General features: G+C 32.7%; 1 protein-coding gene across 1 annotated transcript; it reads right to left on the reverse strand.

Annotated features, from left to right (window-relative positions):
- Window positions 1-9999: 9999 nt before the first annotated feature.
- On the reverse strand, window positions 10000-20902 carry LOC113736734 (calreticulin-3-like). Its single transcript, XM_027263818.2, has 14 exons — window positions 20749-20902; window positions 20515-20622; window positions 19817-20009; window positions 18500-18758; window positions 18149-18205; window positions 18013-18060; window positions 16662-16748; window positions 16520-16577; window positions 14576-14643; window positions 13812-13907; window positions 13679-13735; window positions 13521-13586; window positions 11374-11409; window positions 10000-10511 (listed from the first exon to the last, which is right to left on the reverse strand). Exons 1-14 carry the CDS (start codon window positions 20843-20845, stop codon window positions 10500-10502), a joined length of 1242 nt encoding a protein of 413 aa, XP_027119619.1. The 5' UTR covers window positions 20846-20902; the 3' UTR covers window positions 10000-10499.
- Between the last annotated feature and the right edge of the window lie 1519 nt (window positions 20903-22421).

Raw genomic sequence — 22421 nt, forward strand, 5'->3', positions numbered from 1 at the left:
AATCCATAACGATCAAAGTCGAATCATGACTCTACTATTAGTGAAGCAAATTCAATGAAACAATAACTAGTGACCATCTCATGTTTTGATTATCATTTTTAGGAGTTTTTTATTTAAAAAATATATATTGTGACGTTTTAATGTATATGATGTAAAAATATGATTGAAAATATTTTATAAAAAATATAAAAATTTTCCTGCAAGAAACTACAATACAGACAAGGCTGGCATTAGATAAAATCCTTCTCCATGGAACATCTTTTACTATCTTGTACAAATGACGTGTCTGGGAGAGATACAATTGCCAGCATAAAACGCCACCCACTAAATGACGGAAATAGTAACTCAAGTTTGATGAAAATTGTTTTAGTTCATCACATGTGAAAGATGCAAAATGGTTCAAAATGCAATCCTAACATAAGTTCTGAGTTCTCACTTAGATCAGCCAAGTTGGGACTAAATTAATCAATTTACATATATGAGGCCCATCTTACAACATATTTTAATTTGAGAATTTTCTAATTTTTTTTTAATGTGAGGGATCATCTTCTTGATTTTTATGAATGACTTATTATATAGTTTGATTATTTTGAATTTTGAATTGAACTATACAAAAAGAATGACATTAAAAAACCATTTGAAAATTTAAAAAAGAAAGCTAAACAATATATATATATCAATAAACATAAAGGAAAAATACAATGAAAAAGGAATATGCTCATCACAAAATTGTGTAAAACTGCAATTCTAAACAATTAAGCAAAATTTACATTTTTTGTTTGAATTAGTATACCTTTTCCTAAAAATTATCCACCCTTATTTATTACTAAATCTTTCTTTTAAACATTTTTCTTCACTATTACTTTATTCTATCACTCGGAAGGAGATTGTTTATTACTTATTACCAAAATTATGGTCTTTGATGTTTTTTGTTGTCGCATAGTGGTTTGAAACTTTTATTGTAAAATTTGCTTTGAAATATGACAAATCCTAATACAAACTTTCTCTTATACTTTTCATTTGTACTTTATTTTTTGTACGGTCTCTTTTTCTTTAATTTGTTTTAAGATGGTGACCTTAGCATTGATCTTGCCACAAAAAATTGCTTTTCAGTGTCATTTAAGTTTTAAATATTTAGTTACAAAAAATGACAAACTATCTCAATCACCCACACTAAAAATGATACAAAAGAGTATTTGGATTATAAATTATTTGAGATAATTTTGTAAAAAAATACTGTAGCACTTTTTTGATATGATGTATGTGAAATAAAAAGGTAATTAGAAAATGTGTTGATGATCCAAACAAATCAGTACGTGTAAATAAAGTGAAATAATGGACGATTCAAACACACTCAGTTCTTCCCACTCAAGGTGGCAATTCAAGGTTCAAGAAAATCATAGGAAAGAAATCAGTCAAAATTACATTTTGGGACCATATTACTACATTTTACATATTTGAGTGACCATGTTACATCATTTTAATACAAGGAATTTAAGGTAAAAAAAATTAGAAAATGTCAGTGATCATTTTCGTCATGTTGCCCTTTAAACGTGTAACAATAACAAGTTTGTATTAGTTCAAGTTGGAGAAACAAACTCAAAAATATTCTAGACAATGGTGACAAAATTTTGGGGTCCTACCATAATTTCTGAAAAAGACAAGGGCTTGTGGATTAAAGTCCTCTTAAATTTACAAAACGGTGAGTGGTGTGGTGATGGCACATGCTACATGGATTTGAGGCCATTATTACACGTGGGACAAATGATCACCTCGAAGACTCCACACTTGGGTAGGACCACGATATCAACTGGTGTGGGGCCTTCAATGTTGGAATTGGACCCACTTTCGTTTCCCTTTAGGTGCTTTACACCAGATAATGACATCAGTTCGATAATCCTCCGCTTTAAGCACGTAGGCTAAATTTTAGCCTACTTAATTGAATGAATTAATTTTTTTGTCAGAAGAATGAATTAATAAATTTTAAAATTTTACTAATGTTGTATCCGTCGAGATCAAATAATACAGAAATTAAGTTAATTGGAAAGGATGGAATAAAATTCATCTTAGAGTCACCATATTCTAATCCTCTTTCCTCCCTTCTCCCTTTTATATAGATGATTCTTTTTTTTTATTATATGAATGATAAAAGAGTTGAATAGTTTCGATTTCATTCACTGTCATGATACTTTTATAATAATTTTTATATTTCTTTTTTTGTTGTTGTATTTTTTTAAATGATTCTGTAATTCTCTACTGCATATAATTTTTTGTAATATGTGTCTAAATGTGTTTCAAAGGCCATAGTTCCTTTTTTTTCTCTTTTGTAATTTTATTGTTGCAAACATTTTTTTTGTTTTAATCATTAGCCAGTCTTACCAAATTCTTCAAACAAATTGAAAAAAAAATCAAAAAAATCAAATAAACAGCACCCCAAGATATTGGTGTGATGCTAATACGTGTATGATTTATATTTGCTTATTTAATATTGTAGAAGTACAAAAAGGAAATGCAAACCAAAATTTAGAAAGAAAGCAACTCTAGCTAGCAGTAATTAATTAGTCTAGCATGGAATTTGGATTTATTTGCTTGCAATGTACAAAAAAGGAAAAATAAAAATTAAGAACACGAAGTGGGACAGGTAAGTCTAGTCCAATATCTGTACAGCAAATGGAAAAGGTATCCTTTAAGAGTTGCTTTTCAACCTCCTTTATGCCTTCACTCAATTGAAATGATAACGTTATATCCAATATACCAACCTTTTCACAAGTTAGATTTCATTTTACTGAAACAACTCACTTTTGCCTCTCCACTTTTTGGCCATAAAGTATAACGGTGTAAACGGATCTAAACAAATATGAACACAATTTTTTTTGGTTATTTGGATGAGCTTAAAATTATGCTGGAATTTGACTTGTTTACTTCTTAAGTCAAGGTTTATTACGAACACAAGTTTAAGGTTTATTATGAACACAAGTTTATTTGATTATTTTGTAAACAAATCTAAACAAATATGAACACGAGTTTATTTGATTATTTTGATGAGCTTAAAATTATGTTCAAATTTGGCTTGTTCACTTCTTGAGTTAAGGTTGAATGAGCTTTTATGTATTCCAGTTCAAGTATTTTGAATATTTTTATATGTAAAATTTCATTTTTATGCTAATCGAGCCGAGTTTGAACCAAATTTAAAAGTTTATTAAACACAAAATGTTATTCAACCATAGTTTGACTAGTTAGTGAACTAAACTTGAACAAACTTGTTAGCTCTAGTGCAACCTTGACAAGGAGTGGAGTTTAAAAAGATAAAGCAGAAATTAAATTCAAATTCAAGAGTCACTTGTGAAAATAAACGAATAGGAAAAAAAAGATCAAACATAAACGATTTATAGCGGTCCGGCCACCCTTCTTGAGCCTACATCCATTCCTGAACTTTTTTCAGGTCTCCCGTTTCTCCACTAAGTGTCTCTTTACAAATTAGGTGAAACAGTAACTGAAGTACATTGGTGGCGGAAAAGACCTTAATGTCCTTAATCCTTTAGTTTTGATGGTTAGCAAAACAAATGATAAAATAGCTAATGGTTTAAATGAGTTTTATGATAGACTACACTCAAGGATACAAGAATTGCACCATCAGAAAAGAGAAAAAAGAAAAAGAAAAATGAGCCAAAAGCTAGAAAATGAGCTCCACTAAGTGTCTCTTTACAAATTAGGTGAAACAATAACCGAAGTACATTGGTGGTAGAATCAAACTCACACCATAAATATGCAAGAGAAATGTAGCCGGTCTATAGTTCAACCGCTACAAGAGAAATGTAGCCGGTCTACAAACATACACATAAATATGCAAGTCCGCATGTAGGATCAATTAATTCAAGTTCATGGAGGTTGAGTGCGAATAAGGACACATTCGGCTCGCCATAATCAAGTCACAGTAATGTCCAACAATCCACATTCTCAAGCATTCCCAGTACTTCAAATCAATATACAGGTCACATACAAATCAAGTTACTTGTTCATGCATAAATGAGATATCAAGTGTTTAGTCAAGTCAGGTCAATTGAGTGTGCTCTTATGTACACTCAATATATCATGTTTCAACCATTTCAAGTATTTCAAATCCAAGCAGTTGAAAATTTGGTGGTTATAAAAATTTGATCAAACAAGAAAACTTGAGGAAAACTGCAGAAATCAGAAATTTCTTCATCAAATCCAGCTATATATCTGGCCAAAACCGGATTCAAGGCTGGATTGACAGGGAAGACTCAATATTTTCTTGATGCTCATTACCTCTAATCCGGCCAGAAAGTGGCCAGATTCTAGCCAGATTTCGGTCATGATTAAATGGTCGCACATGCTTGAATAGAATATCAAAGTTTAATCTAGTTAGATCAAATGCGATAAAGTACACACTTGCCTATGAGACAATAAAACAAGCACCTAGCAATTTCTAGCAACAATGAGCATGAAATACGCAGTTGGAACACTCACCAATCAATTGCAACCCTTCACTTTAACCCTAGTTTGTCCTCTTGAACTCTCTCGAGTCCTGTGGTCATGTACTATAGTAAAAGACTAGTAATACAAAACCAAAATATATGAAGAAATTGAGGTTCCAATACTTTATTTAGAACATGCATCAATTTACAAGTTTTATACCTGTATAACCTATCAAAATAAAATATTTGCTTGTTCCAATCGAGGAGTAAACCTCATGTACTTACTAATCAACGTTGCAAAAGTCATTTAGAACACAAGAGTATCACTTATAGTCAAACGTTTGGAGAAATCAGAAAAGACGTTCAAAATACAGAGTTGAAAATTGTCCGACCTAAAATGATTTGAAGAAACTCATTTCTTTTCATTTAACTCTCAATTCCACTCATAAAACCAAGCTTCAAATGGTGTAACAACTCTAACTTAAAGTTGAAAATGAAAGTAAGAACGGTTCTAGGAGAACAAAATTTTTCCAATTTTGCGCGATACTATTTGAAAAATCATATCTCAAGTTTCTTAAGTCCAAAATTTATAAACTTTATACCGTTGGAAAATAGACTCAAAGGGTTACAATTTCTCAGAAAATACCATCGTAAGATTCTATCCACAAGTCAGTCAAATTCCAACCTAAATTTGCTGCTTCACCCAGTAAAAAGACTGAACAGATATGCAAATTCAGTCAAATTTGAAAAATTACAGATATTCTCTCTCTCTCTAGTTAGTTTTGATTGACCACTAATTGGTGCCTATGAAGAACTAATCACATTCCTTCAATTGAAATCTAGCTTTCAGTTCTGCATCTACCTTCAATATTCTCAAAATTAAACAAGTCACTAGCAAAGTAATTAATTAAAAACTAGTATCTATTAAATGCTCAGCCTTATTTAAATGTCAAGCTTACGGTTCTGCACCTATATAAATGCATATGTACATAATGCTTGTGATAAGCTTACGGTCATCTTATTGCCCCATTTTATAAAACCTTTTGGTATCTGTGGGGACCCAAACCATCGCCTAGGCTTCCAATACATCCCGAGACTACCTACGACGTCAATAGGGACTCTGCATACTTGAGTTACATCTCTAGGCAAAATGTGGCTGACATGATGTCCTGCTCTGTGATGTGAGAGCAGTTAGAAACCACTTGCAGAAGCGCAGACCTAAAGCTCCTTCTATGGCAATTAATGCTCCCTGATTTCCTGCAATTCGTACTAGTTTCTTGGGTCATAAATATCAGCCCACTTTCACACCTAGAGCTAATTAACTACTCTCGTGCGTAAACTTCCAAAGAATCCAAACTTCGCCATTTCGGCCGCTAAAGTGTTTGATTGCATTTTTCGTCATTTTTCGTGTAAAAATTATTATAACGATTTGATATATGTGAAAAAAAAAAGTGATAGGGAAATGTGATCACGAAAAATGATAATTTATTTGTTTGGATTGCGGTTTATTTGTCAAAATATATTTACTTACATCATTATTACAATTTTCAACACAATTTTTTATCTTCTCAATTACCTTTTTATCTCATATATATCACATCATAAAAAATATTATAATAAAAATATCTCTAATAATTCACAATCCAAACAAACTTATTTTCCGACGGAAACAAGCAATCCAAGCAAGGCAACATCGGAATCAACCCAAGGAATAAGCCCCGATCCTGTGCCTTTCTATCTCGTAGAGCTAGCAGGTAAGCAGTTTAGCTTTGATAGCTTAGCTTAGCCAACTAATTGCCCTCGTAGCATCCTTAAGTCAAAGAGTTATAAGAGTTGTAGTTCTTACCAACTAGTGCCCATTTCTTGTTAGAAAAAATAGTATCAATAAATTTTTTTTTGTCATCGCCACCTTATTTATATTATCCTAATATAAAGGAAGATTCAATTGAACCTACGGAGATTGATAGAAACTAAATCATCATCGAATAAAATGAGTGCACTAAACATTTGTTTGAACTTGATAGAGAAACCACATATACACACACGCGTACATAGGCTTATCATTTGTTGCACCTTTTTATCCTTGATTTTTCTTCTCAAACTTAGTGCTCAATCCCCTTTCTATAGCTCGAGAGATACAATAGTTGTGTTTGGATACACAAATTATTTTAAATATATTTTTTTATTTTATATATATCATATCACAAAAATATTATAATAATTATTTAAAATATTAATATTATAATAATTATTTAAAATAATATTTTAAATAATACACTATTCAGCTAGTACTACTTTTTTATACGGCCCCAAGTTAATTTAAAACCGAATACTTTCGTTACACCCAAGACATCATGCATTGGATTTAAACAATGACGTACTAGTAACTTTAAAGCAATCAAGTTGGGAAAGCGGCCTTCCGATGGTCGGTTGGTGGTCAATTCCAGCTATTCCCACGACCATTGCCAAATGCCAATTTAGGGGGTGCTTGGTTGGAGGGTATAGGAATCAAGAATTGGATTGAACCCCAAAATTGTTGCTTGGGTAATGGATATAGGTTTTGAAATCTTGGAATGATACATGAAAAATCAGTCACTCTCAATACCCAAGTAGATTGGAGGGTTTTGATGAATCCCACATTTGATTCCCAAATCTTAAAAAAAAAAAATTTATTTTTGGGATTTTTTTAAATATATACTGGTTCTGTTTCTATATATTAATATTTATTTATTTATATATATAATATTTTTTATTTCAATTTTATTTTATAATATGTATATTAATATATATTTATATGTATATTAATATATATTTAATATACATATATTAATATATATTTATATGTATATTAATATATATTTAATATACATATATTAATATAAATATTATAAAAAAATTGAAATATATATTTATATATTTATATAAATATATTTATAAATATATATATTTATTTCAATTGATATAATATATCTAATATACATATTAATATTAATATAATTTATATATAATAAAATATAAATATTAATTGAAATATACAAATTGAAATAAATATATTTATATAAATATATAAACAAATATATTTATATAAATATAAATATAAATAAATTTATAAATATATATAAATATATTTTAAACAAAAATATTTATATATAAATATATATTATTTATTTCAATTGATATAATATACATAATATACATAATTGAAATATACATATTAATATATATTAATATACATATTATAAAACAAATTGAAATAAATATATTTATATTTATATAAATAAATATATTTATATTTATAAATATTTATAAATATATTTTAAACAGATAATTAATATTTATATATGAATATATATATGGTGGATGAGTATGTGGGATAAACATTTGAACGAGGAAGAAGAAAGATATGAAAAGAAAAAAGAAATTAAAGGTACAAAATTGATTATTAAATTTGATACCCATTCCTTACCAATATTTACCAAGCACCCCCATTTGTAATCATACCTTTGTCCAAAACCCATACAAAGTTTTTTTGTATGATTCCAATTCCAATTCCAATTCCTAAGCTTGAACCAAGCGCCCCCTTACTGAATATCGAGTTAAAGACACCCAATTATCATATGCAATTGCCGGACCCGTTGCTACCAGGAATATTTTAGACCGACAATGTACACTTGATTTGCTCTTTCTTGTGTTAAAAGAGGGGGCAAAAAACCTTTAAGATTCAGTTTAGAGCAAGGTTTTTCTTATACTTTCAACATAATTTGCTTTTTATTTTATTTTTATTTTTTAGGGCTAAACATTTCAAGCAACAGAAAGCAGTCCCCAAAAATGAGCCAAAAAAGGTTTGCAAAAAGCTATAGGGTGGTTGTTTGGAGTACCACAAATAATTTGGGGGAATATGCCACATTGCAAATATGAGTGCGCACATAAGGATGACACACACAAACAGAAATGGCCCAAGGATGATACACACAAACCAAGAAATGGTCCAAAGGTCAAAACCAGAGAGGTGGTGTTGCAAGTTGTGACCTAGAATGTCGCAATGGATCGGTGGAGGGCCGGGAGGTAAGGCTACTGTCGAGTCGAGTCGAGCTCGAATAGTGCAGGTAAAATAACTAAGTTCGGGCTCGAGCTCGACATCAATTTATGGTACTCGAGCTCGAATCCGAGCTCGAGTTTAATTAAATGTAATAAATTCAAATTAAACTCAATCGAGCTTATTCGAGCTCAATCAAGCCTAATCAAATTCAAGTAATAAAAATTAATATTTTATATATAATTTTAAATAAAGGATATTATTGATATTTCACAATAATAAAAATAAAAATATATATTATAAAAAGCTCGATAGAGCTCGTCGAGCTCTCGAGTATCATATATCTAAAATCGAGCTCGATTCGATAGGTCTAACGAGCAGCTCGAGCTCGAGATTGAAATTGGTCAACCGAGCTCGATCTCGAGCTGCTGACCAAGTAGCTCACGAGCTCGAGCCGAGCTACTTGGTTCAGCTCCACCCCTAACTGGAGGTGATGATGAGGGGAGCACCTGCCTAGATCTAAGAATTTTAGGAGACGATTTCTGATTTATTAAAGCCTTGTAAATAGTTTAAATGGATACAAATTCAACAACTTTGAAAGAGTGCTGTTCGTCACTTCCTCAGCTCTTATGAGGGTCAATTTCTTCACATAGTGGCAATGTAAAAGTTCATGTGAAGTGCAGCCAGATTAACTTAATCACCAGAGGAAGGAGTAAAAGAACTAGGACCGTTAATAGGATTGGCCAGCTCAAACTCAATCCACAAAAAGTTCACTGAAACTTTATTTGGGTTGGATAGAAATTTAAATATTAAATTCAAATTAAATGTGAGTCGAGATTGAACCATACTGACTCAAAACCGATAAAAACCTGACCCATATATGAGTATAATTATATATGTAAAAAATATATAATAATATCTATAATTTATAATTATGTATACTATATATAAAGGGAGAGGAGGGGGTTTGGCTAAACAAAAATCTGTCACTTTATATACTTCCTAAACTATGAGGGAACTTTTAGTATAAGTTTATCCTTGATAACAATCCACTACTAATATGATTTTTTTACCAAGTATTAATATGTATTTCTTCATATTCTATTTTTCAACTTATTAAGTAAATCTTAATTTTAATTAGCAACTACCAATTATGGTTATGAATAACAATCAAATACCTACTTTTTATACCTTTTATTTTGATGAATTTTTTACATATGTATTTTCAAAAAATAAAACCAATTTTCTTGAAAATAATTTCAATAAATATACTCAAAGTATTTTACAAATATTTTTTCTATTAGTTACACATACATTAGTGTGTGCCTTGAATACTAATACATATTACAACATAAAAAGTTAATAATTTATATGTAAATTTGTATTAATTCATAATTATAAAATATATATTATATATAATTATGTATTTAATTATGAGTTTTGGCCAATCCCCATTTGAGTTCGACACTCATAATAGTGTGAGATGAAGTTGAATCTTTTTCATATAAGTCCAAAGCTCGAAAGTCTGAAACCCAAAAATCTATATAATTTATGAGTCGAGTTTAGACACGTTAAAAGCTGATTAAAAAAGTTCGATTGACACCCCTAAAAACAACAAAAAAGTAATAAACAGAAGCCCCGTACAGACTACATTATCAAGACACGGAAGAGAAATTACAATCGACAATCTTTTAGCTTTTGTAATTGGGCCCTTATTACCAACGTTCTATCTCAATAAGATGACGTGATAAGCTCCTCGTCTGCTACCAGTCTCATGGATCAGCAATAGAACATATACGTACTGTCCGCCAAATGGGAAGAAAAGACTTCAAACATGGATGAAGTGCTACATAGACAATCTTGAAAAGCTCCCTAAAAAATTTTAATTGCTGACTGGAGCCTGCTTGGACTGTGATTCTAATGTTACAACAATTATTGTACAGCTAGAGTTTGACACCTTCTTCAGCAACCACTCCATGCGTTTTCTGGCAAAGCCAAACTCAATGGCATCTCTGAGGAACCCCTTAAAGCTCATCCTGCGAGCAGCAAAGAGGAGAACGGTTCAAGTCACTAAAAACATGCAGTCAGGGAGATTAAGTTTTGACTGAGATTGCTCAAATGTTGAGTTAATTAAGTTTTGACGATGGTAATGTTAGACATAGCAATTCAATGAGCAACAAAAGATGGATGGCTATTGAAGAAATAAAACCAAACACAAGCTGATAAAGGCTGTAGCTCATGTCAGATGAATGAAAGCAAGCCTGGCAGTGCAATATGAGCTTTATGTAATTCACATCTAGCGCAATCAAATTTAGTCAGCAAAGTGGTGGCAACGATCTTTTCAATCTGAAACTTAATAAAGAGCCAGAAATCTTGGTAATTTGATTGCATTAGCTCACTAGCTGAAGAATTTGGTTTGGTCTCTAGTGTTATTGCTATTTAAAGTTGATTACGAGTAACTATTGAAAGATCTGTTGATTATAATTAACTACCTGGAGTATTTGTTTTCGAAGCTTGGAAAAGTCAATAGCTATTTTAAGAGCACGTATTGGTAGCTTATCAAAATCAAGTTCGTAAAGCCTGAATATGCTAAATACAAAAATCAGAGCAAAGGACAACACCTGAAAAGAGATTTAACTACCATATCCTAGATCCTATCTTTCTTTATTATATATAAAGTTATCCTCAGCCTGAGAACGAGGCCTAAGCCATGTTGTTCATGTATTAAAATTTTCTTTAAAGAAGAGTAGAGAGAGTTAACACAGATCATATTAAAAGCTGCTGCAATCACCTTTTTTTTTGTGGGGGGGGGGGGGGAGGGGTTGCAAAATTTTCAGTCAAGAGAGTATTTTAGAATTTTAGAGTGAGAGAGGGGGAGAGAGGATATTGGAAGCTTACATGGTAGTCGTAATCGAAGTATTCATCGGGATCATGCTGCAAAGATACATACCAGAAGTTAAAATTTATAAATATTACAAGCTTTAGAACAAATCCTACAGTAATAAAGCACAATTTAAAGCAAAACAAGAGATTTGCAACAAATAAGTGATCTTCACAAGCTATATTACCAAATGACTTCCTCCACCCCCTTTCTCAACATCAACCAAGAAAAAAGAAAAAGAACATAATGAAACAACAAAGAAGAAAACTAGATTTTAAAAACTGTATAAGAGATTCAAACAAAATAAACTATCCATTCAAGACTGAACCATTATGGTGACATGAAATGTAAGATGAGCTTCCAAATTTTTCTAAGATGGGAGTCAATATTCTCAGAAAGGACCCAAGACAACAGGCTAATAGATGCTGCGAATCAAGCTAATCAAGCTCTAGATTGAGGGCCATTTCATTTGTGATTCCGTCTTCGTACACACTAGCTAAATGCCTTGCAGATATCCATACTGTTCCTTTCTGTAGATGTTGGCATGAACATCTTGTAACTATTTAGCACCATTTATGAGGCCACCTTCTTCATAGATTTGCTAATTCGACCTATTACCAGCCATTATTGTGTAAAATTTGTAAAAGTTACCCATGTTTGATAATCCATGAACCCAGAAGGAAACCCATTTTGTTGAGATAAAGGGAGAAGCTCTCACAGCATGTCTCCCCATTTTTTTTTTAAATAGTCTTCAGGCCTGTTAATTTTGCTGGGTGAATATATGCTATCCCAATTGATTACTTAGCAGCATCTCAATGAATTATAAACGTTAGAATGCTTAAACACATGCTATTAACTGTATGTTACTCTTTCGACCAAAAAAAAAAACTGTGTTACTCAAGTTGCTGCACACTAATTAACAATTCCTACATGTCCATATTCTCTTTCTCTTGAAGCCTTGACATCCTTATCAATTGAGGCTATTCACATCCAGGACTACCTAATACACACACACTACTAGATTTGCAGCCCAATATTAATGGCACTGAGGCATATTCTAATACCAACTATAGTAATACACTACTAGATTTGCAGCCCAATATTAATGGCACTGAGGCATATTCTAATACCAACTATAGTAATCCAGGTGTCGCACCAAACAGAAATTACTTACTGGACGCTAAGTACTAACACAAAATACTTAAAGACTATTAATTTTCCTAGTTACTATGCACGAATCAACAGTTCCTACGTATTCAATATGAAATCTAACGAGCCAGGATTGAAGGTAGGCACACCCTCAAAGAAGACAGAAATTTTAGAGCCCTAGTAAACCCAAGATGTATTGAAACTTTCAAGGTACTTGTGTTAAAGATGGGCATCAGAAGTTTCTCTTTTATAGTTGCCTGGCACTCTCATAAGTTAAGACGAACCCACCAAGCTATAACAGCTGATTTATATTCCATTAGGCAGATTGTAACAGCATAAAATTAATGGGCTTCCAAACTCTGAGATCAAAACTTTTATAAAATTTTGTAATGCCAACAAAGCTACACTGAACTAAACTTCACCCCTACTAGGCTAGACAGAGACATGATTAAAAAAGACAATCAAGAAAACAATGATTGGAAAGACGACAAGTAAATGGATGTCCAAATTTCATCAGTGCTATTCCTGCCCTCAAATTGAACCTCCTAGTAAAGCATAATGTGTTAGGAAAGACATGCAAAACTTATAGTATAGACTCAGGGAAAATGTTAACTGAACTGGGGAAGATGCTGGTCATATGCGTTGGAGGGTAAATTAGAAGGTTGAATATGACCTTTTACATACTGTTTCTGAGTTTTAAAGCATTTCATTGTTGGACAGTCGTCACTGTAGGAATGAATTAAATTAATTTATTGGGCAACCAATTGAACAGAGGAGAGATTTTCCATTGATATTGCTTGTGTCTTCACTAATAATGCTCCTAGCCAGCTGTCAGTCATATGCCAGTACATGAAGACACGAACTTCTCTCTCTCTCTGACTCTCTCTAGATTGCAAGCTATAGCACTTTGAAAGTAAAGATACAGGACACATCGTTTGCAGCAGAAAACAAGTTAATTTCTGATGTGAAGTAATTATATGAAGTGACATAAAACCAAAAGCAAATAGGTAATTACCCTTCTGTGGTCCCTCCTGCCTCTGCTTTTCTTCTTTCCACCATCTTTGTCTGCTCTTTTAGCGTCCTACAGATATAATATACAAGGCACTAATATTATCCTGAGACAAGGAAAATCAGCATATTCACCCATAAGGTGCTTGAATGGTTAGGATTTACCTCCTCTTCTCGCGCTATTCGGATTTTCTCAGCCTCCTCAAATGCCTCCTTCTCAGCCTAATTGCAGAGAATTAGATGATGTGGAATACACGTTTCAACTAAATCTATAGATTGTAGCAAGAATACTACTCACCACTCGATTTTTTCCCCATATTTCTTCCACAACTTCTTTTGCATATTGAGGATCATCACAGATTAAAATATTGTCATACACTGAGCCCGCTTTGACCTACAGATTTTTTTAAAAATGTTAAGAGAGTCAAATCTCTATAAAATTTGTTATAAAATATAACTCAAAAACTCAAAGATGAAATAAAAATGGCATATTTCGTGAAACACAAATACTTGGAAGGAACCTAAAATCTTCTCTGAAGTCCCAACATAAGAAATGTCTAATGATGTAGTAAAATAGATGAAGAAGAAAGGCTGTCAATAAATTAGCCATGTAACAGTGCTGATACTCTTAAAAGAGTATTACCCAAGAAGATGCAGTAAGAGATCTAAACAGGAATAAGCCTGAGGATGTGAACATTAAAAAGAACAAAAAGAAAGAAGGTGGCAAAGCAAGAAAATTATGCATTTGGAAGATTGCAGCTGAGATCCAGGAAACACAGTCAAGAGATACTGAAAATTTGAACAGAAAACAAACACCTTTACAATTATGTATCCACAATTTAGAAATTTATCTGTCTGGAGGTTGTTTTTGAAAAGCTCTGCTCTCAAAAAAACTTTTACCACATTTTCCACCCCTGTTTTATCTCACATACACTCTTTCCAATAAAGTGACTACAGTAACAATTTCCCAAAAGCACCCACAAAAAACCATCAACCTTAGTTAACGTAAAGAGAGGAAAAGAAATCTGAAAATAAAAAGAGGATGGGAAACATATGTCTGACCTGCCAAACTTCGATGCCTACATATTTAATTGGTTTCCAAACATAGAGGTCAGGATCGTCTTCAAACTCTGCAAAATAGAAGGAAAGGGAGTAACAGGAATATGAGTATGATTTTTAAATGCAAACATATATCAGAAAATGCCATTGGCAAAGGAGTGAATAAGGCACAGGACAGGTAGAAGCCTTATATCCTGCCTTCCGCTCAAACAAAGCAACAACGGAAATGAAGGAAACAAAAGAAAGCCAAAAGGATAAGCAGAATTGGAAGAAGAAGACAATTTTTGAAGATATGTTAAAATTTTGTTAAATATTTGAATGCAAATGGCATTGACCCATTAATAGTGTAATCTAACAACAAGAAGAATGAAAACCAAAAAGAGCCTGTTGTCAAACATAGTCAATTGATATGCAGTAGAAGATTCTAGATCAACAGATGGTATATCTAAGGAGCTATGACTGCACTTCAGCTTGCTCATCAGTATTTAACAAACAGACAACAACATTCATAGCCAAATGTTGGTTCATATCGTATTCTTCTGTTCCCTTCTCAGTTGTTAATCTTTTTTGGGGTTACAGAGTATCAGCATAAGTATCCTAAGATAAACTAAAATAAACACACCCTTCAGAACCTCATAAGTTATGTGGATCCTGCATTCTACATCGCTCCTTTTTTTTCCTTCCTTCTCTAACTGCAGACTTGCAAAGAACAGTAGAAATGGCAAGAAGACGATTTATTTCAGTCATCCTTTTGACTCCTAAATATAATAGCACAAGGACCACAGTGAGAATCCTGATTTATAGCAGTAATGGTTGTTTCCAGTGCAAATTTACAACTTGGAATCCAATAAAATAACTTAGGATGCCAAATGTTCTCAAAGGTTAGGCGTCATCTTATATCAAGTAAATGCTCTCAAATATTCGATTAAATACTTATGCTAACTATAGAGAAAATTCATTAGTCTGTTTTAAATGAGTTGATAGGCAAATTTGGGAATATCGGATATTAATCAATGAGAGGCAACACAGAAGAACTTGAATCCTTGGAACTTGAAGAAGAAACAAAAAGGTCAAGATAGGACTGCACCAATCAAGAAAATGGCCAATATCTTTAATATTCCATCATGAAACCTAAATGGCTACCTCTTGATATGATGATCATACAACAGCCACACTAGAGAAGCTACAGCACTTATAAATACGAACTGTATAAGGTCTGCAAGTTACTAATACACCAACTCTCGTCCCCACACAACCTTCCCCCCCCCCCCCCCCCCCCCCCAAAAAAAAGGAGATATACAGATAACTGCTACTTTATTCCATCCAACAGGTGAAAAGAAAAAAGATAGAGGAAAGGGGAGAGCAACACGTTTGAAATGCTCCCTAGCAGACGAGCATAACATAGTGTTACTTTACAGTTCACTACTTTGACAGCGTTTTGTAGACAGCTACTTTCAAGTGTCAAGTGACAGTTCCACATTGACATCCTCAAGACTTTCAAGCTAATTAATGAAGATCTCGGGCCTTTCACACATTGCCAATTGGTTTTGAGCTAGATCACCAGATTCTTAGTCATGGTAATTCTTAGTCATGGTATTAGAGTCGGGTCTGGGGTTTTAATTCATAATCCCCCATACACAGTTTCAAATGTAATAAAGTCCTTACACTATCATGAGCTCTCATCATGCACGTAAGTCACATGTGAGGGGGGTTGCAAAGGGACAAAGTCCCACCTTGATTTCAAAAAACTTTCGAGCGAATTTACACAGATCTTTCCACCCGACTGCCATTTTTTATATTTAGCTGGATGCTTAGGTTCTTTATCATTAATGATTAAAATAAAGTATCCCGTAAATGCCTCTATATAACTTCTTATGACTAGGAAGCTTCAAATTAAATGACTAGTAGAAGTGAGTGATTGACTCATTCCTTTTTGAGGAAACCTACCTGGATTGTCAATCCATGGAATCTTCCACTTCCCCTTGTAATTGGGATTCTTGATTCTCTGCAACCCAAAAGCTTTAAAAGTCAACCACCACACAAAACTAATAACTTTTACGCTTCAATTGGTGTAGTGGTATATTAGCACCTTGGGTTTCCATGGACCTTTGTACGCTGGATTTGGTATCTTCTTGGCTCTCCATATCCCATCCTCTTCGTCATCCCAGTCAGCAGGCTATCGACCAAAAGAAAATGTTTTATGACATTAAAATACTATATTAATTGTTGATAAATCAACAGCTTGTTAAAGAACACTTGTATAGTATGGTTCTTTGGAAAAATTAGTCATGCTGGAAAGGTATATGTGAATTCTTTTATGATAACCCAAAGCTTGTTCAAATTAACTTAGACAGTTGTCGTTCTTTGGAAAATTCACAAGACGGTGGAAAGGTTTATAAGAGTTCTTTTCAGACGGTTTACATATTTAATTTTGCCCCGTGTTTATGGTAAACTGCCTTATTATAAAATTTTTTCAGGAAAGAGATAAAAATCCACTGTTGTAGAGAAACTTAAATAAGATTGGACCAAAGGGGCTCCAACATTATCCATCTTATGTCTTATATATGGTAAATCTATTGAAATTTATTCTTGAATAAATTAAAAATGCATTTTTTCCTTCAAACACTGAATCCTGCCTGTTCTCAAGTTTCATGGGTCCAAAAGAGAAACAATTCAGCTGCATGATACATCAGGAAAAAACAAAAAAGAATGGTTTGGCAATGGGGGTATGGCGGTGCTCCATGCCAGGGCAACAGAGCCTACAAAATCACAAAACTTTCTTCTTTATTTTTTCCCTCGTACCATTGTGAGAAAAATTTAGTGGCTATCATTTCAAGTTTTACCTTATATTTTAAGCTGACTTACTTAGACTTTAATCTATTCCAAATCTTATTCAACAAATTACTTCTAGCATTCCTACTCTTATGTGCCTGAGTTTTAAGTTTTTACTTTTAAATTAATATAAATTCAATGCATTGCAGAGCCAGAAAACATGGGTAAGCGGAAGTTATTTGTTACTTACAATAGCCATTGGGTAATTACTTAGGGGCATTAATTTTTTTAGGGTACTTCAAGGCATTAATGGAGAACTTAAAAGTGTTACATTAAGAAGGCTCACACTTTTATAGAAGTAGTAAATTGGTAATGTAACCATCATTCTGCCAGTCATACATCCACAAATAAGCAGATACTGAACCAATACACATGGTAAAATCTTCAAAAGGGTAACATAGAGGGTCAGAGGATCTGAGAAGTTTCAAGGCGTTCAATAGAAACGGTGTGATGGAAAAGTATTATTGACTTGTCTTTTCCTTTGTTATAGTTTTTCAGTTTCACATTTTTACATTCTACTAGGTGGTGTTGTGCAGCCATCCTCAATGTGTAATATCTGATTAAGTAGATGCAAGCAAGAAATGCAGTAAAATGAATGGTCTAATAACCTTTTTAGCCTTTGGATCTGGTATCTCTTTTGGAATCGAGTCATATCCCTGCATAACCAGGACACATTCATGAATGTAGAAATCCTGAAAGATAACACCATTGTTCATATAGAGCAAAGAGCTGATGATATGATACCTCTGGTTTAACATCATTGGGGTCATTAATGTATTCTCTATCATCCCAGTCTGCTGGCTGGAAAGACAAGTATGTATATTAGTCTTTGAGAGAAGAAGTATATCAAAAGGGGATAGACATATATTTGATAATAAACATGCACGAGGATTGCTTTGAGTATACATGGATTTGTCCTCATATTCAAAAATGTTTATGGTTCAGTACATGACTTGATTCACATCTAGAAAAGCAGCTATTGTTCTATGTATTCAGTAATGGGTTACAACATTATCAGACCAATAAAGATAATTGAAAACATCTTTCCCTAGAAAACCTTCCAAATGCTCATAATATATGATCAGAGAGCAGTACCTTTTTTGCATGCACATCTTTTATTTTTGGTGGAGGGAGGATATCCCAGTCTGAATACAGGCTTCCAGATTCTCTTTCTCGATTATCTATCAAGACACTATATGTTGCATCAGGTCTTAAAATGAAAGTGTAGAAGTGAGTTAATTTGTCGGTTTCGCACTCTATCTCTTTTTTAATTGGATAATTCTGGCCCTGATACGATACTATAACGTGGAGTTTTTTTGTCTGCGTGCCACATATATCTGGTCCAAACATAAAACTGCATCAAAACAGCCAAACGGGTCATGCTAACTTCCATAAAAAATGGTATAGAATGAGTCAAAAATAAATGAAACAATAAATAAACTAAAAAAAGGAAAAATTATCGTCTAATTGTCTGTAGCAAAGGTTTCATTGGAAAATTTCAATTCCAGTACTAATGAAGTTCACTGGCAAGCTATCAATTCAATGACTTTCAGGATCAGTACCTTTGTTAGCAATTAAACTCATGAATGAAAATGACTAATTTTAACTGATTACATAATTACATTTATCTATTTGGGTTTGCACAACATTCCATTACGTGAAACACACATGGATTTTTTTTTCACACATGGATTTAAGAATAAATACAGCAGCAATTTGTGTTCACCATTCAGTTTCCTAAGAATCTAGTAAATCATATTAGTATAAAGCAGTGACACAATTGTCTTATCAAGTGGAAAACTAGGAATAAGAGTTATAACAGCTATAAGAATTTTAGTGCTTATAAAGAGTTGCAGAATACTATTTCTGCTATTCTGAAAGAAGGATAACAATATACTATTTCTTTCCAAGTTACAACTTGGGCATAGCTCAAAAAGTTTCCATATCATTGGACTCCTAAATTGGCTCTTCCATCACTGGTTAGGATCATTCAATCATTGTGGGAAATCTAGATAACCCATTCAATCATTGTGGGAAAGCTAGATAACCCATTGTTCACTCATCATGCCAGCAAATTTCTCTTCTTTCTCATTTCCTTTTTCCCCTTGATATTAAAGGAGTAGTGTGATCAGTCAATCATGTCACTCTAGATCCTTATACTAATCTCCAAAGTGGAAGCTAAAGGTAAAGGTATATGTTATTTGCTTCAGAAAATTTTCCTTTCTTCTGTTTCTGAAAAATTTCTCACCAAATACCATGTCTGTTTCTTTCTTTCCCTCAAAGGAAATGTTTAAACATTTCAGTTTTTCTTTAAACCAGAAGCCAAACAGATGATAAACTAAACTATCAAAGGACCTTATATATTTCTACAGTTTTGAGATACACAAAAGGTTGCACTAACAGGTAATAGACCTGTAAGGAGTATCGCCACCAAATTTCTTTTGGTTCACATAGCCAGAGAGAAGCTTAATGTATCCTCCACCACATTCGATGTCTTGTTCAATCTTTATGGAATATTGAACCACTAGAGTTCTGTTCTTGTTGCTAAACTCAGGTATCTTCGCAGATATAGCATAATGCCTGGCGTCATTATATGTTTGCAGGCCTGCATATGATACATAACAGATTAATAGCTAGCAGAGTGTCAGTAAACCACCAAGATAACACGTTGAATTGGCTATTAATGTCCTCCTCAAGGAATGGTAGGACAATTACACAAGGAAATAAAACAAGCATCTCTGTGATTCCATCTGCTGTAATTAAATTTCACATTTTGGGTAGCTATAAAAATTCTGACTTGTATCATCTGGCTGCTTAGAACGGGAAATCAATCAGACAGTTTGATCTATATCAGATGCTATTGAGGTCCTTTAAAATTGATCCTTTCAAGTGTTAAGTTTCAAAAATTGAAAAATTTTCATTCAAGGATTGCCAACCATATTTCATCCATATTTAACACTCTTATCAGGAAATTTCATCCATATTCAACACTCTATCAGGAAATTTCATCCATAGTCTTACTTCTGCTGATCAAACTAATCATCCATCAGGCTGCAAGAACTGATATATCTATTCATACAAGAAAACAGAAAATAGAGGGAAAGCTTCACCTTTATCATCAGGATCAGCAGCCCATTTACCAGCTGTGTGCTTAAAAGTTCCTGCTTTTCCTTCACTCCTCTTCCAATCTGATAAAACCCACCTATCTCTCCACCCATCTTTGTCATTTTATTGTTCAAAAAAAAATTTGCAATAGAATTTTGTTAGCCCAGAAGCACCCAAAAGAAAAGAGTTAGATTGCGGAATAGAAAGAATAATTGGCTGGAAAATTGTAAAATCTGTACCTTCAAAGCGCTCCTCGAAGATTATTTCTGAAGAAGTGAAGCAGAAAATTAGGAGGAATATAAGAAGTCTGAGAAGAAGAAGAAGAAAATTTTCCATGGTTGGTTATTCAGCTGAAGCTGAAGAAGAAGAAGAAGAAGAGGAGGAGTAAAATAATATGAGAGAGGGAAATTACAAATTAGAGTGTATTTAAGAAGTGATTTCTTATGAAAATGTCCAAAATGTGTTCCAAAACCACAGAAATGCCATTTAGCTCCGGCCAATTTTCTTTAGTTTCTTTAGTTTTTATTTAATCAGTTTATGGTTTTATATGAGCTTTGGAATTAAGAGTTCTTTTCCTGTTTTGGGTGTTGTTAAGGGCAATTGGCAAAGTTTTATGAGGCATTTAAAATAAAATGCACAAAATATTAGTTTGTAAATTTTTATATGCATTCTATTAACTCAAAATTATTTTTCTCTTTTTGTTAAAAATTATTAATAAGAACTTTTTTCCTTCATAAATTTATTAATGAAAATTAATTATGACATCGTAGAAAGAAGAAGAAATTATCCAAAGATGGAAAAGTTCAAATGCATTATACAGTGGACCACTACTTTTTTTTCTTTTTTTTTCTATACAAGGTTTTTTTTTCTTAAATTCTATGCAACTCTACAATGGATGTAGGAGAGGAAAGTAAGGGTTAAAAGACGTGAAACCATTATTTCAATTATTTGTTAACAATAAAAATATATATAAGCTTTTGTAAAGTAAATAATTTTTCTTTCTAATATCAAGTCTTCCAAAAAAAAAATCTTCTCAAACAAATGCATCAATTCTATTTGTGTGTTCTTTTGTGAGGTAGTTTTTAGTTGGCAATCAAGAGAAATAACATCATCTATATCTATTTTGGACTTTTTTTATAAATTCGTTGAAATTTTAAAATTTTTTTATGTGATATAAGCAACCCTACTTTGTAATCAACTAACTAAAAAAAAATAAAAAATTTTCAAAAGCTGTTCATATCACTATAAATCAAGCAAATCTTGCTATTCAAATCACAAATAAGAAGTATGAACTTCTTTGAGTATTAGATTTTGAATTCTATGAACCATACAACAGGCAACCAAGAAAAAAAAAAAAGAAAACAAAAATCTACTTCATGAATTGAGAGTCTTTATGTAATTATTCTAGCAAGTAGTGGCAATTGTGTTGATTCTCTGGCTTCAAAGAAGGTGCTCCCAGTCAAGTCCACCGTTGACTGCATTTACTTTGAATTTTCGTTTATTGTTTAATTGAAAGTGACTTGCATCAAATTGCTACGAAAACGCAGGACTTGACTCGATTCTGTCCCGTCCTTTTTCTTCCGTTAACCAATCTAATTAATATTGCCCCCAAGACCCGTTTGGAAGAAAAAGTGGGCATTGGCCTCAAGCACTTTGAAACTGGATACAATCTAGACTTTTTTTTTTTAATTTTCTAATAGGGCAAATGTTCTAAAATCTTTAAGTTTTAATATTTCAACTTTAGTCACTAATTCAAAGTCTCCTCAACAGTCATAATTTAGTTTGTTATTTTTAAAAAAGAAAAAACTAGAGATTCTTCCATTTTATGTGGTGTTATAGACTCATAATTAAGTAGTGTAATTTTATGCAGTGTTGAAGTGATGGCCTAAGGGGTTTAACATTATAGGAGTGC

This window comes from Coffea arabica, chromosome 3e (assembly GCF_036785885.1).
Source record: "Coffea arabica cultivar ET-39 chromosome 3e, Coffea Arabica ET-39 HiFi, whole genome shotgun sequence".
NCBI classification, from domain to species: Eukaryota; Viridiplantae; Streptophyta; class Magnoliopsida; order Gentianales; family Rubiaceae; genus Coffea; species Coffea arabica.

What these genes read in the sequence shown, in the direction of transcription:
- LOC113736734 (XM_027263818.2), bottom strand. Translation starts at nt 20,845, where the DNA reads ATGGAAAATTTTCTTCTTCTTCTTCTCAGACTTCTTATATTCCTCCTA. An exon ending in GGTGGCGATACTCCTTACAG is followed by an intron (nt 18,759 to 19,816) that starts GTCTATTACCTG and finishes GTTTTGATGCAG; the next exon opens with TTTTATGTTTGGACCAGATA. An exon ending in GCAGGAGGGACCACAGAAGG is followed by an intron (nt 11,410 to 13,520) that starts GTAATTACCTAT and finishes GTATCTTTGCAG; the next exon opens with CATGATCCCGATGAATACTT.